A 19574-nucleotide genomic window follows, 5' to 3' on the forward strand; every position below is an offset into this window, starting at 1 on the left:
ATTTCAGCACAGAACAGAAATATGGAAAAATTTCAAGATGATAATATAAAATTTACCATGAGGCAATCAAGGGGCTCAGACGTCTCTATAATGACAGGGGCCATTATAGTGACTGACTTAAAATACAAAAGAAAAAGAAAGCCGTAGTTGAATCTTAGACATCACCCTTACTTTATAGAAGACACTGAGATTCAGAAAGGGAAGTGACTTGCCTAAATTGAAATATTTGGTGGCAAGACGGAACCAGAACTCAGATCTTCTGTCTCCTTGACCAATGCACCTCCCCCAAATCGGGCATTCTTAATTTACACAGTTGACCCTTGAACGACGCACGTTTGAACAGCACAGGTCCACTTACACACAAATATTCTTCAATAGTAGATATTACATTACTGCATGGTCCATGGGTTAACCCTCACGTTGTTCAAGAGTCAACTGTATATATTTAGTTAGTAGACTTTAGATTTTACAAACTGTTTCTTACTACTGGTAATGTGAAGCAACAGCGAAACGAACAAGATGACTTTAAAAAAAAAGGGTTTGAAAAGTTCGTCAGTTTTTTTATCTCTATTAAAGCATTTGTTATAAAGATGTGCTTTAACACCTCACTAAAGAAGATATACAAGCAGAAAACAAACACATGGAAAGCTCGATATCATATGTCATTAGGGAATTGCAAACTAAAACAACAACCATTGCTGGTGGAAGTGCAAAATGGTACGGCCACTCTGGAAGACAGTTTCTTACAAAACTAACCATACTCTTACCATACAATCCAGCAATCACACACCTTTGTATTTACCCAAAGGTGCTGAAAACTGAACTCCACACAAAACATGCACACGCATGTTTATAGCAGCCTTATTCATAATTGGCAAAACTTGGAAGCAACCAAGATGTCCTTCAATGGGTGAATGCACAAACTGTGGTCCATCCAGACAATGGAATATTATTTAGCATTAAAAAGATGAGTTTTCAAGCCATGAAAAGACATGCAGTACCCTTCAATGCATATTGCTAAGTGAAAGAAGCCAATGTGCAAAGGCTATAGAATGTATCATTCCAACTCTGTAACATTCTGGAAAAGGCAAAACTATTCAGATAGTTAAAAGATCAGTGGTTGCCAGGGGTTGGGGTCGGGGTGGGGGGGTGGGCAGAGGGAGGAAGGATGAATAGGTAGAGCACAGGGGCGGTTTTAAGGCAGTGAAACTATTCTGTATGATAATAGCGGATCCTCGTCATTATACGTTTGTCCAAAACCATAGGATGTACAACACCAAGAGTGAACCCTAATGTAAACTACGGACTTTGGGTGTGGGTTCATTGCTTTATACCGAGTGTACCACTGGGGCAGTTTACAAGGGACAGTCAGGTGGATTCTCAGAAAATTCACTAAACATTCTTTGGAACATGAAAGATCATGACTTTACCCCAAAGAAGTTGACATTTAGTACAGAGAGAAGATCTCTTTAAGCATCAACAACCACATGGCATATTCATAATGAAAATAATTAAAGATTCAACATACCAATGCTTATTTTGTTAAAACAATTAAATACATTTTAACGTGTGATCAGGATTCAGGAAGCTTGTTCCTTGAGCTGAATGTGACGATTAAAGCATCTGTCATTTCTGGTTAGAGGGGTCATGCTGAAACAGCTACCCTAGCAGTCTACGCTAAGCCTGTTGGATTGGACATAATCATCAAGTTACCTGAAGGTTATTATAAGGAGGAGACTAACCACTATTAGTAAAACCAAAGCTTAATGAAACAGAAAATGAGAACACAAAAATTATCACTTATTATTATGGAACTGCCACAAATTAAACTTTTTAAACCCACTGCGTTAACAGAAAGAACACACACGTTCTAGAATGAAAACTACATCTATCTCTGACATACGAAGAGCCATGTGTTCGAACGATGTCAAATATGAATAATGTGCATTCTGTAGCAAACACTGTGTTGAGGGCAGATATGAGGGCTAATTCTTCGCAGGGCTGCACCTGCCCCCAGGACTCCCCCTCCATGGCAGATCCAGCTGCCTCAGGGACTCAAGGAAACGGGAAGCATATATAAATGTCAAACTCACTAGAAAGAATTCTTACAAGGCACATGATATGGAATAACATTCATTCACCCAACATACGCACTGGACAACTATTCTGTGTCAGGCACAGGGCAGGGCACTGGGCAAACAGAGTGTGAGCAAAATTGGTTGCTGTGGTATCTGCTCGCGTGGAAATGCATGGAACACTAGAGCTCGCCCAGGCAGACGCTGGGGGTGGGAGGCAGGCCCGTTGAGAAGCAAATAGTGAAGCTCCCCTTGAACTCTCTTAAACTCGCCACTGGGCGGTTGGTGTTTTGAGAAGCCTCTTCCAGCTTCTGGTGGCTGCAGGCTTCCCTGGCTTGCGGCCACATCACTCCAGTCTCTGCCTCTGTCTTCACATGGCTTTCTCCCCTGTGTGGGTCTGTTTCAAACTCCCTCTGCCTCCCTCTTATAAGGATACATGAGATTGCATTTAGGTCATCAGGGATTAGCAAAGATTATCCCACCAGGATAATCCAGATAAACTCCCCCTCTCAAGATCCTAAATTTAATCACATCTTTCCCCATACAAGGTAAGATCCACTCTTTTGCCATTCAGAGATTCTAGGAATTAGTAAGTGAATATATCTTTGGGGTGCCTGTGTGATAACACTGGGCCCACCCAGATAATCCACGATACTCTCCCCCTCTTAAGGTCAGCTAAATAGCAACCTTCGTTTCATCTTCACCTTCAACTCCCCATTGCCAGGTCTGGTAACATACTCACAGGTTCCAGGGATTAACACGTGAACATTTCGGGGGAGTCATTATTCTGCCCACCACAGATACAGCATAATTGTTACGGGCTGAAATGTGTTCCCCCAAAATTCAAATGTTGAAGTCTTAACCCCCAGTACCTCAGAATGTGACTGTGTTTGGAGATAGGGTTTTTAAAGAGATAATTAAGTTAAAATGAGGTCAATAGGACAGGCTCTAACCCAATATGGCTGGTGTCCTTGTAAGAAGAGACCGGGACACAGACACCCACCGAGGGAAGACCATGTGAAGACAGCCAGCCATCTATAAGTCAAGGAGAGAGATCTCAGAAGGAACCAACCCTCTTAACACCTGGATCTCTGCCTTCTAGCTTCCAGAACTGTGAAAAGATACATTTCCAATTGTTTAAGCTGCACAGTCTGTGGTACCTTGTTATGGTAGCGTGAGCAAACTAATACAGTAACCAAATCAAGGGAGCTACTCTCCCAACATATTCACAGGTTTCATCCATATTCAAGGGGAAGGGACTTTACAAGCATGTATATAGGGAATGGGGCTCTTGGGGGTATCTTACAATTCTGCCTTCCACAGGGGGCCTTACCCACCAGCCCTTTTTGCCAAGTCAGTCAGAAGAACCCATTTAACTTCTCTTTGCTCATTCCATTTTACCGAGCTTTCTATTCCTTTCCCACTCACCTTTTTTGTTAAAGTTTATTTTCTTGATCACTCAGCTTATTAATCTTAAATTCTAGTTGGTTCAAGGTGGGCTGGGAGGGAAGAGTGAGCAAAGAGTGGAGGATGAGAACTGTGTCTCTAGCTAAGAGCAGCAGAAATACTAGGAAAAAAGGCACAGCGCTCTCAATCTGTCCTACATCCAATTTTTTTCGGAAAGAAATGGAATATAGAAATGTGAACAGACTTCATTTTTCACAGTCCCAAAACATTTTCATTTTCTATTGTGAGTCTTTTTAAAATAACAAAGTCTGGCTATGCCACATACGTTTTTCTTTAAAATACATATTTGTATAGTTTGCACATAGCTGAGAAAATCAGATTCTGTTTCTACTCTCATTCTTTCTGCTTTTGTGCATGTTAACAGGCCAGAGCTGAACTTGATGATGTTACCGATAATTGCAGAATCACATAGTAGAGCACTGGAGAGTATTCCTGGACCGGGATGTCTGGCCGCCTCTCGCCACTGTTGTCTTTGGGACATGTCTTCAGCGGGACCCCAGCTGAACAACTGCAGTTGCTACCTTCCATAAGAATTCGTTGAACAGGAAAATCCTGGTGCCATAGCCATGAAGAGTACATCCAGCACACCCACACACTTTGCTCGTGTGCAGGCATAAAGCACGCCCCCTGTGTGTACCTGTGTTTCCGAAGAAACACAGATGCGGTGCTGAAGGGTGGGAGTGCACACCCCGGGAACAGAGAGCCACAGATGCCGATGGGAGAAAGAATTTGATGACCCTCCAACTGTTTCAGCCTTCTTCCCGAGGCAGAGCTGACCAAATTTCGTAGAGGGACTGTATTGGTATCTTGCCACCTACTAGGGCCAAGCCCTCATGCAGCTGTAAAGTCCTCTGGAAGATGGTCCCGCCCCAGGCCCTGCCCTGTCCTGACCCCCAAGTGCATGCCTCTCACACCTCCATTCCATATCTATGTGTATGTCCATATCCACGCCCGCAGCCATATCCGAATCTATTGTACATATACGTGTATACACTGCACATTGCCTCATCCAGTTAACAAATCAGTTGAGCCCTGCAGCAAACATTGCTGGGAGCCTTACCAGCATCTAACCCCTCCTCCAGGGGTGGGCATTGAGTGGCCTGAGTTAACCAGTATAACCCCCAAGTGATTGGTTTGGGACTGGGCACTTGCATAAACCCACCAATGCTTGGCACTGCGTGGCCAAAGTGATTGTTTCACTGGTGGGCACATAAACTTACTCCAGAGTAAAAAGCCCAGGGGGGCTGTTCGGTGGTTGGATGACTGTCTGTGGTGTGCTGATGAAGCCCAGGAATGGCTGCAGTCATTTTGTCCTCATGAGGGAAGGAAGCCTGAGGATGTTACCAACACACTGAGAAGGACATGCAGAAAGAATCGCAGAGAAATGGAGCAGGCACCCTAATTAACTGTGCCAATGGCTTAGCCCCATCTCTGGCCTTTTGCATCGTTTGAACAGCATTTTCTGTTACTTGCAGTTAACCAAGAACATCCTTATTAAAACCAGTGCTAGGCCCTGGGGATTCAGTGGTGAATAAGACAGTGCCTACTCTCCTGAGCTTATGCTTTCATGGAGGGAGGCAGATAATAAACAAATAAGATCATTTCAATCAATGTTCTGTGTTATGAGAGTGATGTGGGACTTGCGACTTCCGATTAGGAGGCCTCTCTGGGGAGGTGACTTGAGAGTTGAGACCTGAAGGCTGAGAAGGAGCCAGGGGAGAGGGAAGATCTAAGGGAGAGGGAAGAGCCCATGCAAAGCTGTGCGGTGGGAGTGGTCATCGGAGATCTGCGGAAGGGAAAGCAGGATGCCCGACGCTGAGCAAGGGGGAGCGAATGAAACAAAGGGAGGAGGCCTGGCTTGTAGGCTGTGCATGGAGCCGGGATATCACTCTGAGGGAGACTGGGAGCTATTTGGAGGATTCTGAGCAGAGGAATGGCATGCCCGATCGATCGAAGATTTTGCGGTACGCGGGCCTCTCACTGCTGTGGCCTCCCCCGTTGCGGAGCACAGGCTCCGGACGCGCAGGCTCAGCGGCCATGGCTCACGGGCCCAGCCGCTCCGTGGCATGTGGGATCTTCCCGGACCGGGGCACGAACCCGCGTCCCCTGCATCGGCAGGCGGACCCTCAACCACTGCGCCACCAGGGAAGCCCCGATCGAAGATTTTTTAAAGGAAGAAACCTTCTAGCTGCTTTGTGGCGAAATGACTACAGTTAGAGGAGTGAAGCTGGTCCAGACCCAGGCAGTAGCAGGGAAGATGGTGAGAAGCAGAAAGATACAGGGACTTTCATCTCTAGCACGCATTCCCTCAGGGTAGCCCGATGCTCCTTTGAAGGGACGCTATCAAGTGAGGCGCCAGGATGTGAGCTGCTCTCCACCCAAATCCTGTATTTTCTAAGAGGATTAACCTAAATGCATCTTTAATGGGCAAAACAGCAGGGTGTGCGTGAAATGAAGTGGAAAGATGTCAGCAATGCGAGGAAAAATGTTTGGGGGCAGGGGAGTCATACTATTAATGGAGTAGATATGCCTAGGAAACCCTTCTGGTTTTCTCCACTACTTCCTTTACTGTTCAGACCAAATTCACTTGAACTCCTGGGTTAGGTTTCGCCTCTCTCCGAAGACCACAGCGGTGAGGATTCCAAATAAGGTGAAGGCATCAGAGGAGCAGCAGTGGCCCTTTCTTGGCACACCTAAGCTGTCTCCAAGTGGGCTGTTTCCTGTACTGCAGTTTTCAGTTAACATAATTCATTAATAGTGAAGCAAAGTCAATATGGATGGTCAAGGAGCCCGTAAATTCTGATTTTAAACTAAACCTTCAATATAGCATTACACAGGATTCTACCTTTGCCTAATAAAGTGCCTGCCATTTCAGGCCTGCTTTATACAAACATCTTCAAGTCCAGCATTAAAAATATCCGTGTATAATTCTCCATCTCTAGCAGTGGTTCTCAAACCGGCTGCATCAGAGCACCTGTTACAAATATGTATTTCCAGGCCCCACCGCCCCGAGGTTCTGACTCAGGTTGGGGTTAGGTCTGGGCACTAAATCCCACAAGGTGACTCCAGTGGTTTCTGCATTGTCATTACCTGTCTCCTGAGTTCCCTGGACATTTTACAATCTGTACTTTTGTATATAAATACAATTGTACGTAACCTGTACATTTTGATACTAAGATGTCTCAAATCTTTTTTTGGAGTGGATATTTATTAATGAGAACTAGCTGGAACCCTCCAAAGTGCAGCAGGGAGCTGGAATGAGTACAGCTGACCCTTGAACCAGCGGGGATTAGGGACACCGACCCTCCCCACAGTGGGAAATCCTCTAACTCCACACTCCCCATCTGCGGTTCCCCATCTGCAGCTTCAACCGACCAGACTGTGTAGCACTGTAGTATTCACTACTGAGAAAATCCGCGAATAAGTGGACCCATGCAGTTCAAACCCGTGTTGTTCAAGGGTCAACTGTACAATCCACAAGTGGCCTAGAGGACAGAGGAAACAGGGCACTGGCATGAGGGAGTGGTGTGCTGGACATTGCCAGGAACTGATTATCCCTGTCTTTAATTAGCCACAGGTATTCCCCACCGTCACTCCTTCAGTGGTATTTGAAGCCCATTCGCCCCCAAATGATTTTTTTTAAGGCACAAGGCAAGGAGCTGCTTTCTTTTCCCCACTGCTACCTACACCAATTCTGACAGGCCCAGCACAGCCCTTCCAGTCTCAGCATCCCTCACAGCCCCCACCCATTTGAGCATCTCTGGCCTACATTTACTGCACAAAAGCTTACCCTTGACAGCTCTATTCATATTCTATACAGTATAAACAGAGAGGCAAACAAATGTAAAAAAAAATGAAGAGGTTAATAAACTGAACTATTAATTTAATCAGGAGACATCAAAGTGTAATTACGAACACTTTTTTAATGACAACAGATGGTAAATTTATACAAGTTACAGGTTAGCATATAATGAATACAAAATCCATCCAGATAAGTTAGAAAAACATCACTCACAAAAGTAAATCTGATTCAAGTGGGTAAAGAACTCAAGCCCCCCATTTGGATAATTACACGCAGCTTTCAAGGTAGCGCATCTAAAATCTGCCCCTTGTCAGGGGCGCTATTCAAGACTACAGCATATTCAGTGACTCTAGCGACTTCAAAGATTCTAACACTTTTAGCATCAAGGTCAAGAGAAATCTCATAACAGGTTCACTATGCAAAAAAAAACGAGAAAGTGTGAACGTTTTCTGCAAACTGTAAGGTGCTGTGCAGATGTTAGCTATTGCTATTATTACTGTTCAGTGAGATTTCACTGAACTTGAGAAAAAGGAAGACTAGTCTGTAACTGACAAATATGACCTATAGAACATCTTCAAAGGAACGCAGATATTACTTTCAAGCACACGTAGCAACAAAACAGGCAAGGAAAGTGTGGCCAGGAGTGATGTTAAGTTGAGGAATTCCAGAGTACTTTAATGAATATATAAAGGCTTAATCTCTTCACAGGTTACACGTAATATTTATCGTTAGGTTCCCAAAGTCCCTGAAAATAATTTATTTTCTCAGGTGACCCTTCCCCCTACAAAAAGGAAAAAGAAATCTTGTCAAGTTGTTGAGTGTGCTGCTTCAGGCCAGCTCTTGCAAACACTATCTTAAATGGAAGAGCAGAGGCTGCGTGAATCAACTTGTACCATAGGCAAACCATTTATAAAATGGCCTACCAACAACGTACAACTTCACTTGAGCATAAATAAAACAATAAACATGAGCTTGTCTGGAGACAAGAAATATACGCTAGATGCATTTAAAACAGGATATAAATTCTTTGTCTCATGTACCTTCAGCTTTCATCTTTCCTTGGGTACACCCTATCTGTTTAACTGTTTTTACTGGTCTCCTTGGGTACTCTAGCTGTATATATAAAATTTATACGAAAACAGAAAATAAACACCAAACAAGCCGAGCAGCTGCTTTTTGGGCAAAGCTGATGAGGCCTTTATGATGAAAATAATCTCACAGTATATTTCTGTTATATTCCCATGAAACGCAGGTTGTTTTTTTTTTGCTTTTTTACGGAGGGTTTAAATTTCTTCAGCAATTCAAAACTGAATTCTGCTGTCATATGTAAAATGGTATCCACTTGAAGAGCTAATGACATCAGATGCATTCTGCAGCAGACTTTTCATTTTTTAGCACAATGAGAATAAAGATTATAGTCTGGGGGGCAACATGGGAGGTGAGGTGAATAAGGTCATGTGTTAAATCAGTAGCCTGTACTGACACTTCAAGTTACACTCCCTAATTGAGGTTATTCTTACAATCAGTTTTCAAACAATAGTGAACATATTCCTACCTTATAACATTTATATAAGGGCTCAATTGTAGCTTTCCTTTCTATACATCCGGAAGTATATACATTGTACAAGAGGAAATCACTGAGACATCTTGAAAAATAAATCTACTTGTCAAATACCATGTTATTTCAACAGCAGCAAACTACTCACTTAACAGTTAAAACCCTAAGAAAATATTAACTGGTGTGAAAACAAGTCTATATTGTAATAACCCCAAACATCAACCTTAGCATCCGATTCTAACTTTCAAATGCTGGGTACCTTTTCCAAGAGGAAATTACATCTGCTTTTGCATGAATCCCCGGTTTAAATACTTGCAGAAACACACCCATGTTATCTACTCAGCAAATGTCTGAAATCAAACAAAACAATCCAACACAGGACATTAACATTTTACAAATAGCATAATATCCCAAAAGTACAAGAAAAACCTTGACATTATAGAAGAAGAAATTAGGTGGACAAATTTTAGTACAACAAGGCATCTAAAGAGGGGACCATCTAGAAATCTACCATACAGTACACTAGACTCAATCTGGAGTATCCTACAATTCCATATTAAATTTGCAGAATTTTATACCAAAACTGTAGTCTTTTTAAGAAAACATTTTACATTTAGAATAACTACTTAAGACATTTAAACTGTAGATAACATTTAACTATAAGCAAGAATAAAAACTAGTCCTACAATAATCTTTTATTTCTTCTCAGCAATTAAATAAACACAAATGCCTTCTTTGCTTTTATGCCTAACTACCTCTCTACTCCTTTAGTCCAGTTCCACAACATCAAAAGTAGGGGTGAACAACCAAAATCAGTAATGGCAAACACTCACAGCAAGGGCCATTGTATTAGGGATTATCAATGACAGGAAATTTGTACAATGAAATATCTAGTTAAAAGAGTAACCTACTAGAGTATGGACTTGAGGATACGGGGAGGGGGAAGGGTAAGCTGGGACAAAGTGAGAGAGTGGCATGGACATATATACACTACCAAACGTAAAATAGATAGGTAGCGGGAAGCAGCCGCATAGCACAGGGAGCTCAGCTCTGTGCTTTGTGACCACCTAGAGGGGTGGGATAGGGAGGGAGGGAGACACAAGAGGCAGGAGATATGGGAACATATGTATATGTATAACTGATTCACTTTGTTATAAAGCAGAAATTAACACACCATTGTAAAGCAATTATACTCCAATAAAGATGTTAAAAAAAAAGACTCAATAAATGAAAGCTATTACTATTTAAAAAAAAAAAAGTAAAGGTAGAATGTGCTTTGTAAGAAAACGGCCAATAATCACTCATCTGAAAAAATGCAAATAGCCGCCAGGTAAAATGGGCAGAATTTGAACTTACACCAAAGTTTTAGTGTGTAACAAACTAGCATTAAGAAATGCGCACAGGATGTAAACCAAAATAGTGGTTATCTCCAGGTGGCAACATTACAGGGAATTTAAATTTTCTTCCTGTTTTAATATGCACTTTTTTGGGGTGTGTTTTTAGATTGCACACAAGTAGTACCAAGTGGCTAGAAAGAACACAGACCAAGGAAACGAAAGTAAAACCACAGGGTCTTTTTCTATCAGAAAGGACCTCAAGGATTATCTAACTTAGATACATTATCTATTGATGTATCTGGGATATAAGGGCACTGATTTAAAAGACTAGAGTAGAAATTCCAAGAATACTTCCTGGATGATAAAAATAACCTATTTTCAGGATTGTTTACACTCCCTAAGTATGCAAAAATGAACACATTTAAATGTAAATTCACTCATATACATTAATAAAAAGTAGGAAAAACAAATTTAAAGGGAGTTCACACAACCTTGCAATTAAAGAGTAAGCTCATTGTTGAATGACCAGAGCAAAGCAGATCGTTAACAGAGTTTGTCTGAAAGCAGGAGGCTGGCCTGAAAGGGGCCTTTAGGGAGTAGGCTGGGTGCCTAGGCAGGTAGCTCTCTTTGCTTTGCTGTCCGCATTCTTCAATAAACCCAGTCCTTTTACATGAATGGGTGTGATTCAGCCTAGTTTCCCCATGAAATAATGTAATGAAAGATTTCTATTGACGAGGGATTACACTTTATGCAAAATTTCTCAGTGACATTCAGATTAATTCCAGTGTCCACAATTTAAGCAATTTCCAATACGCATTTACAACCCAAAACCCAATGACGTGGTGTTTTCATGATAGTTAGGAAAAGTGTTCCAGCGAAAAATAAAGTTTAGATGTGCTCCACTATGTACATCTGAATATATCCAGAGGAGTAAAACTCAAAGCCAACCAAAAGACGAAATGCTATAAAATATTGTTTTGTTGTAAGATAATCAAATTCCTCCCAGAATAATGTGTAACTAATTTCACATACTTATTTGTAACCAATTTAACTTTTCCAAATTCTCATTTGCAAATGAGAGGCTCATACAGTTAAAACTGATGATACAAACCACTGTTTTAGAAGGATCAAAATTTACACTAGTCAAACGTGATTCCATAAGATTGATGTTCTTTCAATTTATTAAAATCATTTACCACTTACCATAAAATCATTTACCCCAGACACATTTACCATTTAAAAAAAATCAATTTAATGCTATCAAAAGGTGATGTTCACTTTAATCCTGTTTGCCTTCACGCCACTGCCTTGAGCCTTCATTCCAGGCCACGTAAACAAAGAGGGCGAGCACCACGTGGACAGCGACCACTGCAACAATAGCAGCATAAAAATAGCTGTCCCTATTGGACATCCCAAAGGCGCCTATCGAGAGAAAAAAAGTTTCCATTTTATTCCAAAATGTATCAAAATACAAAAAACAAAGCATACTAATTTTTCGTAGCTATATATTTAACTAGTCAGACAATTAAAAAGGAATGATATGCATGGTGATAAATCAAGTATTCACTTAAAGATCTGAATACATTCTACACAAGAAGAACATTATGTTGAATGAAAACCACAACTGACCACTTCATCTAAGGACTCTGACATTAAAAAAGGGAGCTTTATTTTCTCTTCCTTCCAATCTTCCACCAAAGGTACATTCCCCCAAATTCCTCCTCCCATGTCAGGCAACTCTTGCTCTCAAAGGGCTGTTAAAAGAAAGGATCTGCAAGCTATTCCACAGAAAACCATAAGCAAGTATGATGTCAAACTGAAATAACCAAGTGATGAAAAAGTTCATTTCATGCAACGTGATTTTTGAAAAGCAAAACAGAAGAAGCAAAATTAAGAATACCCAGTTTAAAGATATAAAGAAGTCCTAAAAGCACAGAATCTCAAATATAGTTAAGGGGGAAAATGTCTTGTTTTATGGTCTAGGATTACCTTCAAAAACATAAGATTTAGTCGTGAAATATAAGCCAATAGGTACAGTGATCATTAAAGCTGTGAAGAACAGGAGCGTCTTCAGAGTGGATGCTAATGAACTTTCATTTCTGGAATAAAGTAAACAAAGAGAAAATCAGAGCCTGCACAAAGTGGTCTGTAATCTCCCAAGTGCTATGCAAATGTACACGATTTACAGAATTCACAATGGAGGTAGCAAGGGAGAAGATACACCGAAAACAACTAATGAACGTCCCTTCACAAAGCATCCTATCAGTGGCTAGCTGAATACAGTACAGACAAGGTTTGAGAATCTCCAAAGAAATAGGAGCCTAGAACAATCTGAATGCAGCTGAAGGAAACGTACTCAAATTTCTTTGTAATTAAGTAGCTAGAGTACAACTTAGAGGGCCTTCACACATGGATGCATTAAAAGTTTGATATCGAGACACTTTTTGTTCAGTGAATTCTATTCTTCCAGACTATTTTAAAATCAATGGAAATATTGCAATGGGAAGTTTTGTTCCACAATACAATAAAATGATTCTGAAGAATGCAATTAAGCTTTTAAAATTATATGCTTAAAGAAAAACAAGTCAGATAAACTGTTACTTAAAACATTAGCAATGTAAAGATTATAGCCACACCCGCTTGTCTACGCATCACCTAAGACTTCATGGAGCTACAGAGGCAGAGCTTAGTGGTGGCGCCAGACCAAATGGCCCTCAAAACCTAAAATATTTACTATCTGGCCCTTTGCAGAAAAACTTCGCCAACCCCTGATGTATACTATTCCAATTATGTTGAAAACGTGTGCACATGAAAAAGGACTCCAGATTAATACACATTAATAAAGTTATTTCCCCACTTGCAAATATTCCTTAACGCTGTTTTACTGATAAGTAGACCTACGTCAGCATTTGTCCTAATGCACTGTCACAAATGAGCAACTACTGACAGTGAAGCGTAGCAAGCTTCCAGCAACCCTGGACACACACATACCTCATACATACCACCTCATACGTTACGTTTAAAAGCAGTAGGCCCTACAGCTTTTAACCTTTAGATAAAGTCTTTTTTTCCTTAAATCTAACCATCCTCACACTACCTTGTCAGAGAGGAAGAAATTTTCCTCTACCCTCCTGGGTTCTTCCGGCTGTTCTAAGAATTAAATTGACATGAGACATATTAACAGGAGAAATATCAAACAAAGTTGAGTAACATGTATACGTGGAAGAGACCCAGGAGAACTGAGTAACTCGCCAAAATGGCCGAAACCCTTGCCTTAAATACCATCTTCAGCTAAAGACAAAAGAGGATGTTGCGGGTAGGGGTTGGGGACTTCAAAGGGGAAGGCGGCAATTCACATGAAGATGGCAAAGCAAATGTTTGGTAAACAAGTGCTTGCTGGGCCATGCAGAGTCTATGGGACACAAAGTGGACACCGGTCTCTATGCCCCACTTCCCCACACCTGGCCCATACTCTTTGCAGGTATCTCTGGTGATAGCTCTCTTCCAGGAACAGGCCCTCTATCTAAATTTTTTTAGGCAATTAAGGGGAAGGTCAAAGTTTCTTCCTGAGTCTTTTGGGCCTTGACTGTTTTCAGTGTGAAATAATCTGCACAGCAAAGAGGCATTTCGGGGTGGCAAGTGTCGCTCCCCTACAACCTTAACACACGTCCAACTTTATGCTCAGAGTCAACACTTGAACTTAATTCTTTCTGGTAATACTCAGCAAGAGGTTCCGGTTTTTATCTATATCTCTAGGAAGAATACAGCCCAGCCTTCAAGGTCCCCCCAGGATAACCTCTCTTCTAGGCACCTTTCCTGATTATGCCAGCTGGAACGATTCATTGCTCTGGGATCCAACCACACTTAGTTCATGCCTGTTGTTACAGCACTTAACATGACAGCTTGTGTCCTAGACAGTCCTGCACATTCGTCTGTACCCCTAGACAATCCAGGCAAAGGAGTTCTTATAATTGTGTATACCACTACAGGAGAGGCTTCTGGCAGGCCACAAAGGAAGGGGACATTTCACGTTTATACCAGTGGTCTACGAACTCTTTTGACTGTGCAATCCATCATTAAATAAAAGTTTTGAGCACATACCCCCATACAGGCATAATGGTTTTTTAAAATAAATTATCTATACACATATTACTCATGCATTATTTAAAATGTAAAACACATGCAAAAACAGACACTAAAAGGGATAAGGTTAAAAATTTTTTAATTTATGTAGAAATTCTACTATTTTCTTTCCATACTTCAGTGAATCATCTTTTAATACATACCACTTTGGTGATCACTCAGCTCTACATTCTCATCTAACATACATAAGCTCCCTTACACTGTTACCTAACAGAAAAATTTTAGAAAAATTTATTGCGTAATCTTTATGAATAATATGAGTGTCTGCAGGAGTTCTATATAAAAAATACAAAAAGTCACATCCAAAGAAAACAAAAACACTAATTTGAAAAGATACTTGCACCCCAATGTTCGCAGCAGCATTATTTACAATTACCAAGATACAGAAGCAACCTAAGTATCCATCAACAGATGAATGGACAAAGGAGATACGATATATATATGTATACACACAGACACAAACATATCAATACATACGTATAATGGAACACTACTCAGCCATAAAGAACAAAATTTTGCCACTTGCAGCAACGTGGATGGACTTGGAAGGCATTATGCTAGGTGAAATAAGTCAGAGACTATGATATCACTTACACATGGAATCTAAAAACTACAACACACTAGTGAAAATAACAAAAAAGCAGCAGATTCACAGATATATAAAACAAACTAGTGGTTACCAGTGGGGAGGGTGGGAGGCGCAATACAGGGGAAGGGGAGTGGGAGGTACAAACTATTGTGTAGATAGGCTACAAGGATGTATTGTACAACACGGGGAATGTAGCCAATATTTTGTAATAACTATGTATGGAGTGTAACCCTTTAAAAATTGTATAAAAAATTAATGCATACATACATAAAGTCGGTATTTGGCCAATTCTTCTGTGGACCCCAACAAAATACTTGACCTTCATGGTGTTTCTTTGGGGAGTTAAAGTATGTGTTTTTCGTATGGATGCCAAGGGGGGAAAACCGCGGTGGGGTGGGGATGGTGGTGTGCGGATGGTGGTGTGCTGAATTGGGCGATTGGGATTGACATATATACACTGATGTGTATAAAATTGATGACTAATAAGAACCTGCAGTATATAAAAACAAACAAACAAACAAAAAACTAATACTAAACTTTCTTTGGGTTATTTGTACGGAAATATGTTAATATAAATGTTTCAGACATTACATGAAATTTCTAAAAATCTTGTATGTTCTTGTATAATGTTATAAGTCATAATTCTAGTTATTATTTTAAAATGTATATCTCAGAAATAACTAAATTTCCTTGTCAATTGCATTATTATGAACTTTCATCAAATCTTTAACCGTGGTCATTTTTAAGTCTTCTGTCATTTACAGACTGTTCTGGGTATACTCTGATGCTTTTGCAAAAATGTTCCTCCTATAAAAGGGTTTCATCTTCAAGGAATTCATGGAAAAGACTCTGACAAGTACGGGTTTCTGGTAACTGACTATACTGCTGAACTGAATGAATAAGCATGTTCAGAACTCTAAGGGAAGACTGATGAACTCATAAAAGCGCCAACAAAAGATCAAGATGAAAAAAAATTAATGACACGGGGCTGAGTGACATGATGAGGGTGATTATAATTTTTGTGACTTTCTGTTTGAATAAAAAAAAATCCCACAAGGACTCAGAGGCAAAAAATACACAAATCAATTTTCACTGCAAAGTAAAGGAGCTGTTACAGTGGAGGATTGCTGGACTGAATGTCAATATTATGACATAATGTGAGTGTGTTAGGTGTTTGGTAATTGCAGTCATTGTTGCTTTTGTTGTGGTCACCCATTTACAATGCTTGGTGTTAGTTTATTTATCTCTTGTAAAAATAAAATACAGTGTGTGTGTGTGTGTGTGTGTGTGTGTGTGAAAAAATAAATAAATAAAATAAAGTATGTGTTTTTGGTGTGCAAAATTCAGATCATCTAACCTGATAAAGAAACAAAGCTTGAGAATCTACAGAAAGGGAAGGTTAACCGGTTCTCCTGTTCTTTAGATCATCTCTTGAATATCTATTATCTGGCCTGGCTTTGAGAAAAGTTTGCTATTGAAAAGATGATATAATACCATAAAAATGTTTTAAAGCACACAAAATCACTTATGATCCCACCACACAAACAGAATCTTTTCTGCATGTTAATTTCTAGCCCCACGCACTCTACACATAGCATATCTTAACAATTTGTGGCTTATCTCCAACTCCTTCTCACCTCTCTCTTTACCTTAAGCTCCAAAAATTTGACTTTCAGTCTCACAAATATAGGACTAAGTACAAAGTTAAGCATACAAACTTCTGAGAACTAGTTTTTCAAACTTCCTCTAGTGTTTATAGGACATTTTCTCCTTGCCAGCTTGGGTATAACCGGTGATTTATTCTAAAACAAAGCTACTGATGTCATTCAACTGATTTCTCCTATGTGTCTCTGACCGGGTGTTACTGAGACTTGTTAGAAATGAATGAGAACATTCAGAATTAGAACTGGCCTCACACAAAACAAATAATTCAGGATGAACCTTACTGTGTCCCCACTCTTAAAACCATCTAGAGTTTACCCACTTCATATAAACTTCTGCAGCAAACACTAAGCAGACAGAGCTTACCATGTTCCCTTTTATGGCAAGCAAGACTTCCACTGCAAGTAGATTTCACTGCAAATTCCATTAGGAAACACTAGAATCAGTCTAGGAGGGCTATACTGTATTCTAAGTGTACTTAATAAAAAATACCTGTTGGTAGCGTCACTACTAAACAGTAATAGAAAAAATAAACACCTACATTGCCATTGTGAGAGTGAAAAAGATCACGGGGCTCCAAAAATCACGGGCTTTGGAGTCAGTGGGCTTGGACAACTGCCAGCTTCAACACTTATTAATTGTGTGACCTAACCGTGTGATCTTGGGCAAGTCACTTACTCTGAGTCAACTTCATCGTTTTTAAAAATCAGGAAACTAAGCACTTTCTTAATTCTGATAATGTATGTATAACAAAGCACCTAAGCTGAGCCTGGCACACACTGAATGGCGGCTAAACCCCTCCCCATCCTCTTGCCTCGTGAGATATCAAGAACCACCCGCTCTCTCCTCAGGTTCCCTGTACTCGGCCACCAGCCCCCATCCGACTGACTCCCCAAGTGAAGACGGCTCAAATCAGGGAGAGCCCTTTCTCCCTTCCATTCGTTCATGCGTACAGCAAACATCTATTAAGCCCCGACGATGCAGGCCCTGTGGGGGACACGGAGACGGAGAAGGCCAGGTTCCTGTCCTCAGGGAGCTCACCCTGCAGTGGGGAAAAAGACTGCAGACAGCAAGATCGCAATATAGACAACAGCGAGAAGTGGTGCTAGGCCAGAAACAGGAGCTGAAAGCCTCCCTACCTATCCCCCAAGACCCCGGGCCCCTTGCTCCCGAGCGAAGGGCAGGGGCCGAGGGTGCAAACACTGCAGGTCCCAACCTACTTCCCCTCTCTCCTCTAGCCCGCAGCTCCGGCCCCGAGGGTCCAGACCTCACGCCCACCCACCGCAGGTCAGCCCGGTCGGCCCAGGCCTTCCCTCCTGCCCCGCTCCCAGCCAGGGACGGTCCGCCTCGTGCTTGAGGCCCCCGCCCGACCCGCCCCTGCTCCGGACTACCTGAAGTCGCACGGCTGCAGCGCGTTCAGAGCCGCTTTATCAAAACGCTCCATGGCGTCGCCACGCCCGCAGCAGGCGCTCAGAGGCGAGCTGGACTCGGCGTCCGCGCTTAACGGGCTCCGCGTCCCCGCTTAACGGGCTCCGCTGGAGACCGGTCGAAGCAGACCGCGCCGGAAGTGCCGGCGAGCGCCGGGCGTTGGGCCGCAGCGCGCAGGCGCGGCGCGCCGTGGTGACGCCGGGCGCAGGCGCAGGCGCGGTCGCGAGCGTTCACGTGACTTACCGGCAGGGGCTGCGGGGCGTGCGCCCTGCCACGAGAGGCCTGCGCTCCAGGAGCAGGCCGGGCGAGTACCCCAGCCACTCCACGTTGAGCCGGGACTTGCCTCGCAGCATGGTCCTCCGGAGAGGGCGGTGCTGCGGCCGCCCCCTGAGCGCGCGCGAGCACTCCTCGTCCCCGTTCCGGCCCCTATCGCCGAGCTGTGGTTGCGAGGCGACTGGAACAGATGATCTGCGAGCAAGGAAGACCAGGCAGACGACTGGGGTGCTAGGCAACCAAGCAGTTTCCGACGACAACAACACAAAAAAGTAGTGCACATTATTCCCCAGTCCTTGAGTAAATGCCTCATTAATTATTGCCCCCAGTGAAAGTCCAGCCGTGGGAAGCTGAGAGGAGTTAGTTTAACACTCACCGAGTCCGTAAAGCTAGGGAATGTCAGAGCTGAAAGAGCCCTTGCTGAGAGAGACTGTTCCAGGCCAGACGCTGGTGATCCCAGCTTCCCCTTAAAGTTAAAAACATTTTGCAGCTGCTCAGAAAGCTGCCAATGAGACAACAGGGACTCAAATAGTAAGGGACAGATGGGCCTCCCGGGCTGCGCAACCCGAGAAATATATAAACGAAAAGGGTGCGTAAGCCTAGGGTCAGGCTTGACAGAATTAGGTTGCCACTGGCTGCTAATAAGAGGACAGCCCTTACATGGTCAACGCCTGGAAAGGGCCGCTGACCGCACATCTATTTTCTGCACCACATGGATACAAAGACCACATCTGAAATCATGACTAAACCAGCAGCTTAGAGCGGTGTTAGGGGCCTCGGACCGGAGAGCAGGAAGCCCGGGTCTGAGTTCAAATTACTAAATTTGTAATCCCTCACCGGTCCTCACCTAGACCCTTGGGGGTATAAGAACCACCTAATGCCAGAACTAGAGCAGAATTAGAATCTAAGCTCATGGGTCAGCAAACTGTGGCCAGACGGCCAAATATCTACAGCCTGCCTGCCACCTGTTTTTCTACAGCACATGCGTTAAGAAAGGTCTTTCCGTTTTCAAATGGTTTAAAAAAATCAAAAGAAGAATAACGTTTTGTCACACGAGAAAACTACATGAAATTCAGATTTCAGTGTCCATAAATAAAATTTTATTGGAACTCAGCCATGCTCATTCTTTGTATGGCCTATGGCTGCTTTCATGCTACAATGGTAGCATTGTGTAGTTGTTTGTGACAGAGACTGTATGGGCCACAGAGCCTAAAGTATTTACTATCTGGCCCTTACCAGG

At 42.3% G+C, this 19574-nt stretch overlaps 1 protein-coding gene across 1 annotated transcript; it reads right to left on the reverse strand.

The window, feature by feature from the left end:
- Positions 1-7445: 7445 nt before the first annotated feature.
- On the reverse strand, positions 7446-18231 carry VMA21 (vacuolar ATPase assembly factor VMA21). Its single transcript, XM_022561123.2, has 3 exons — positions 18025-18231; positions 12229-12338; positions 7446-11661 (listed from the first exon to the last, which is right to left on the reverse strand). The coding sequence occupies exons 1-3, from the start codon at positions 18075-18077 to the stop codon at positions 11519-11521; spliced, it is 306 nt and encodes a 101-aa protein (XP_022416831.1). The 5' UTR covers positions 18078-18231; the 3' UTR covers positions 7446-11518.
- Between the last annotated feature and the right edge of the window lie 1343 nt (positions 18232-19574).

The sequence above is a fragment of the Delphinapterus leucas genome, chromosome X, assembly GCF_059928025.1.
Source record: "Delphinapterus leucas isolate spDelLeu-1000000601 "Yukka" chromosome X, BTC_Dleu_Yukka2, whole genome shotgun sequence".
Lineage (NCBI taxonomy): Eukaryota > Metazoa > Chordata > Mammalia > Artiodactyla > Monodontidae > Delphinapterus > Delphinapterus leucas.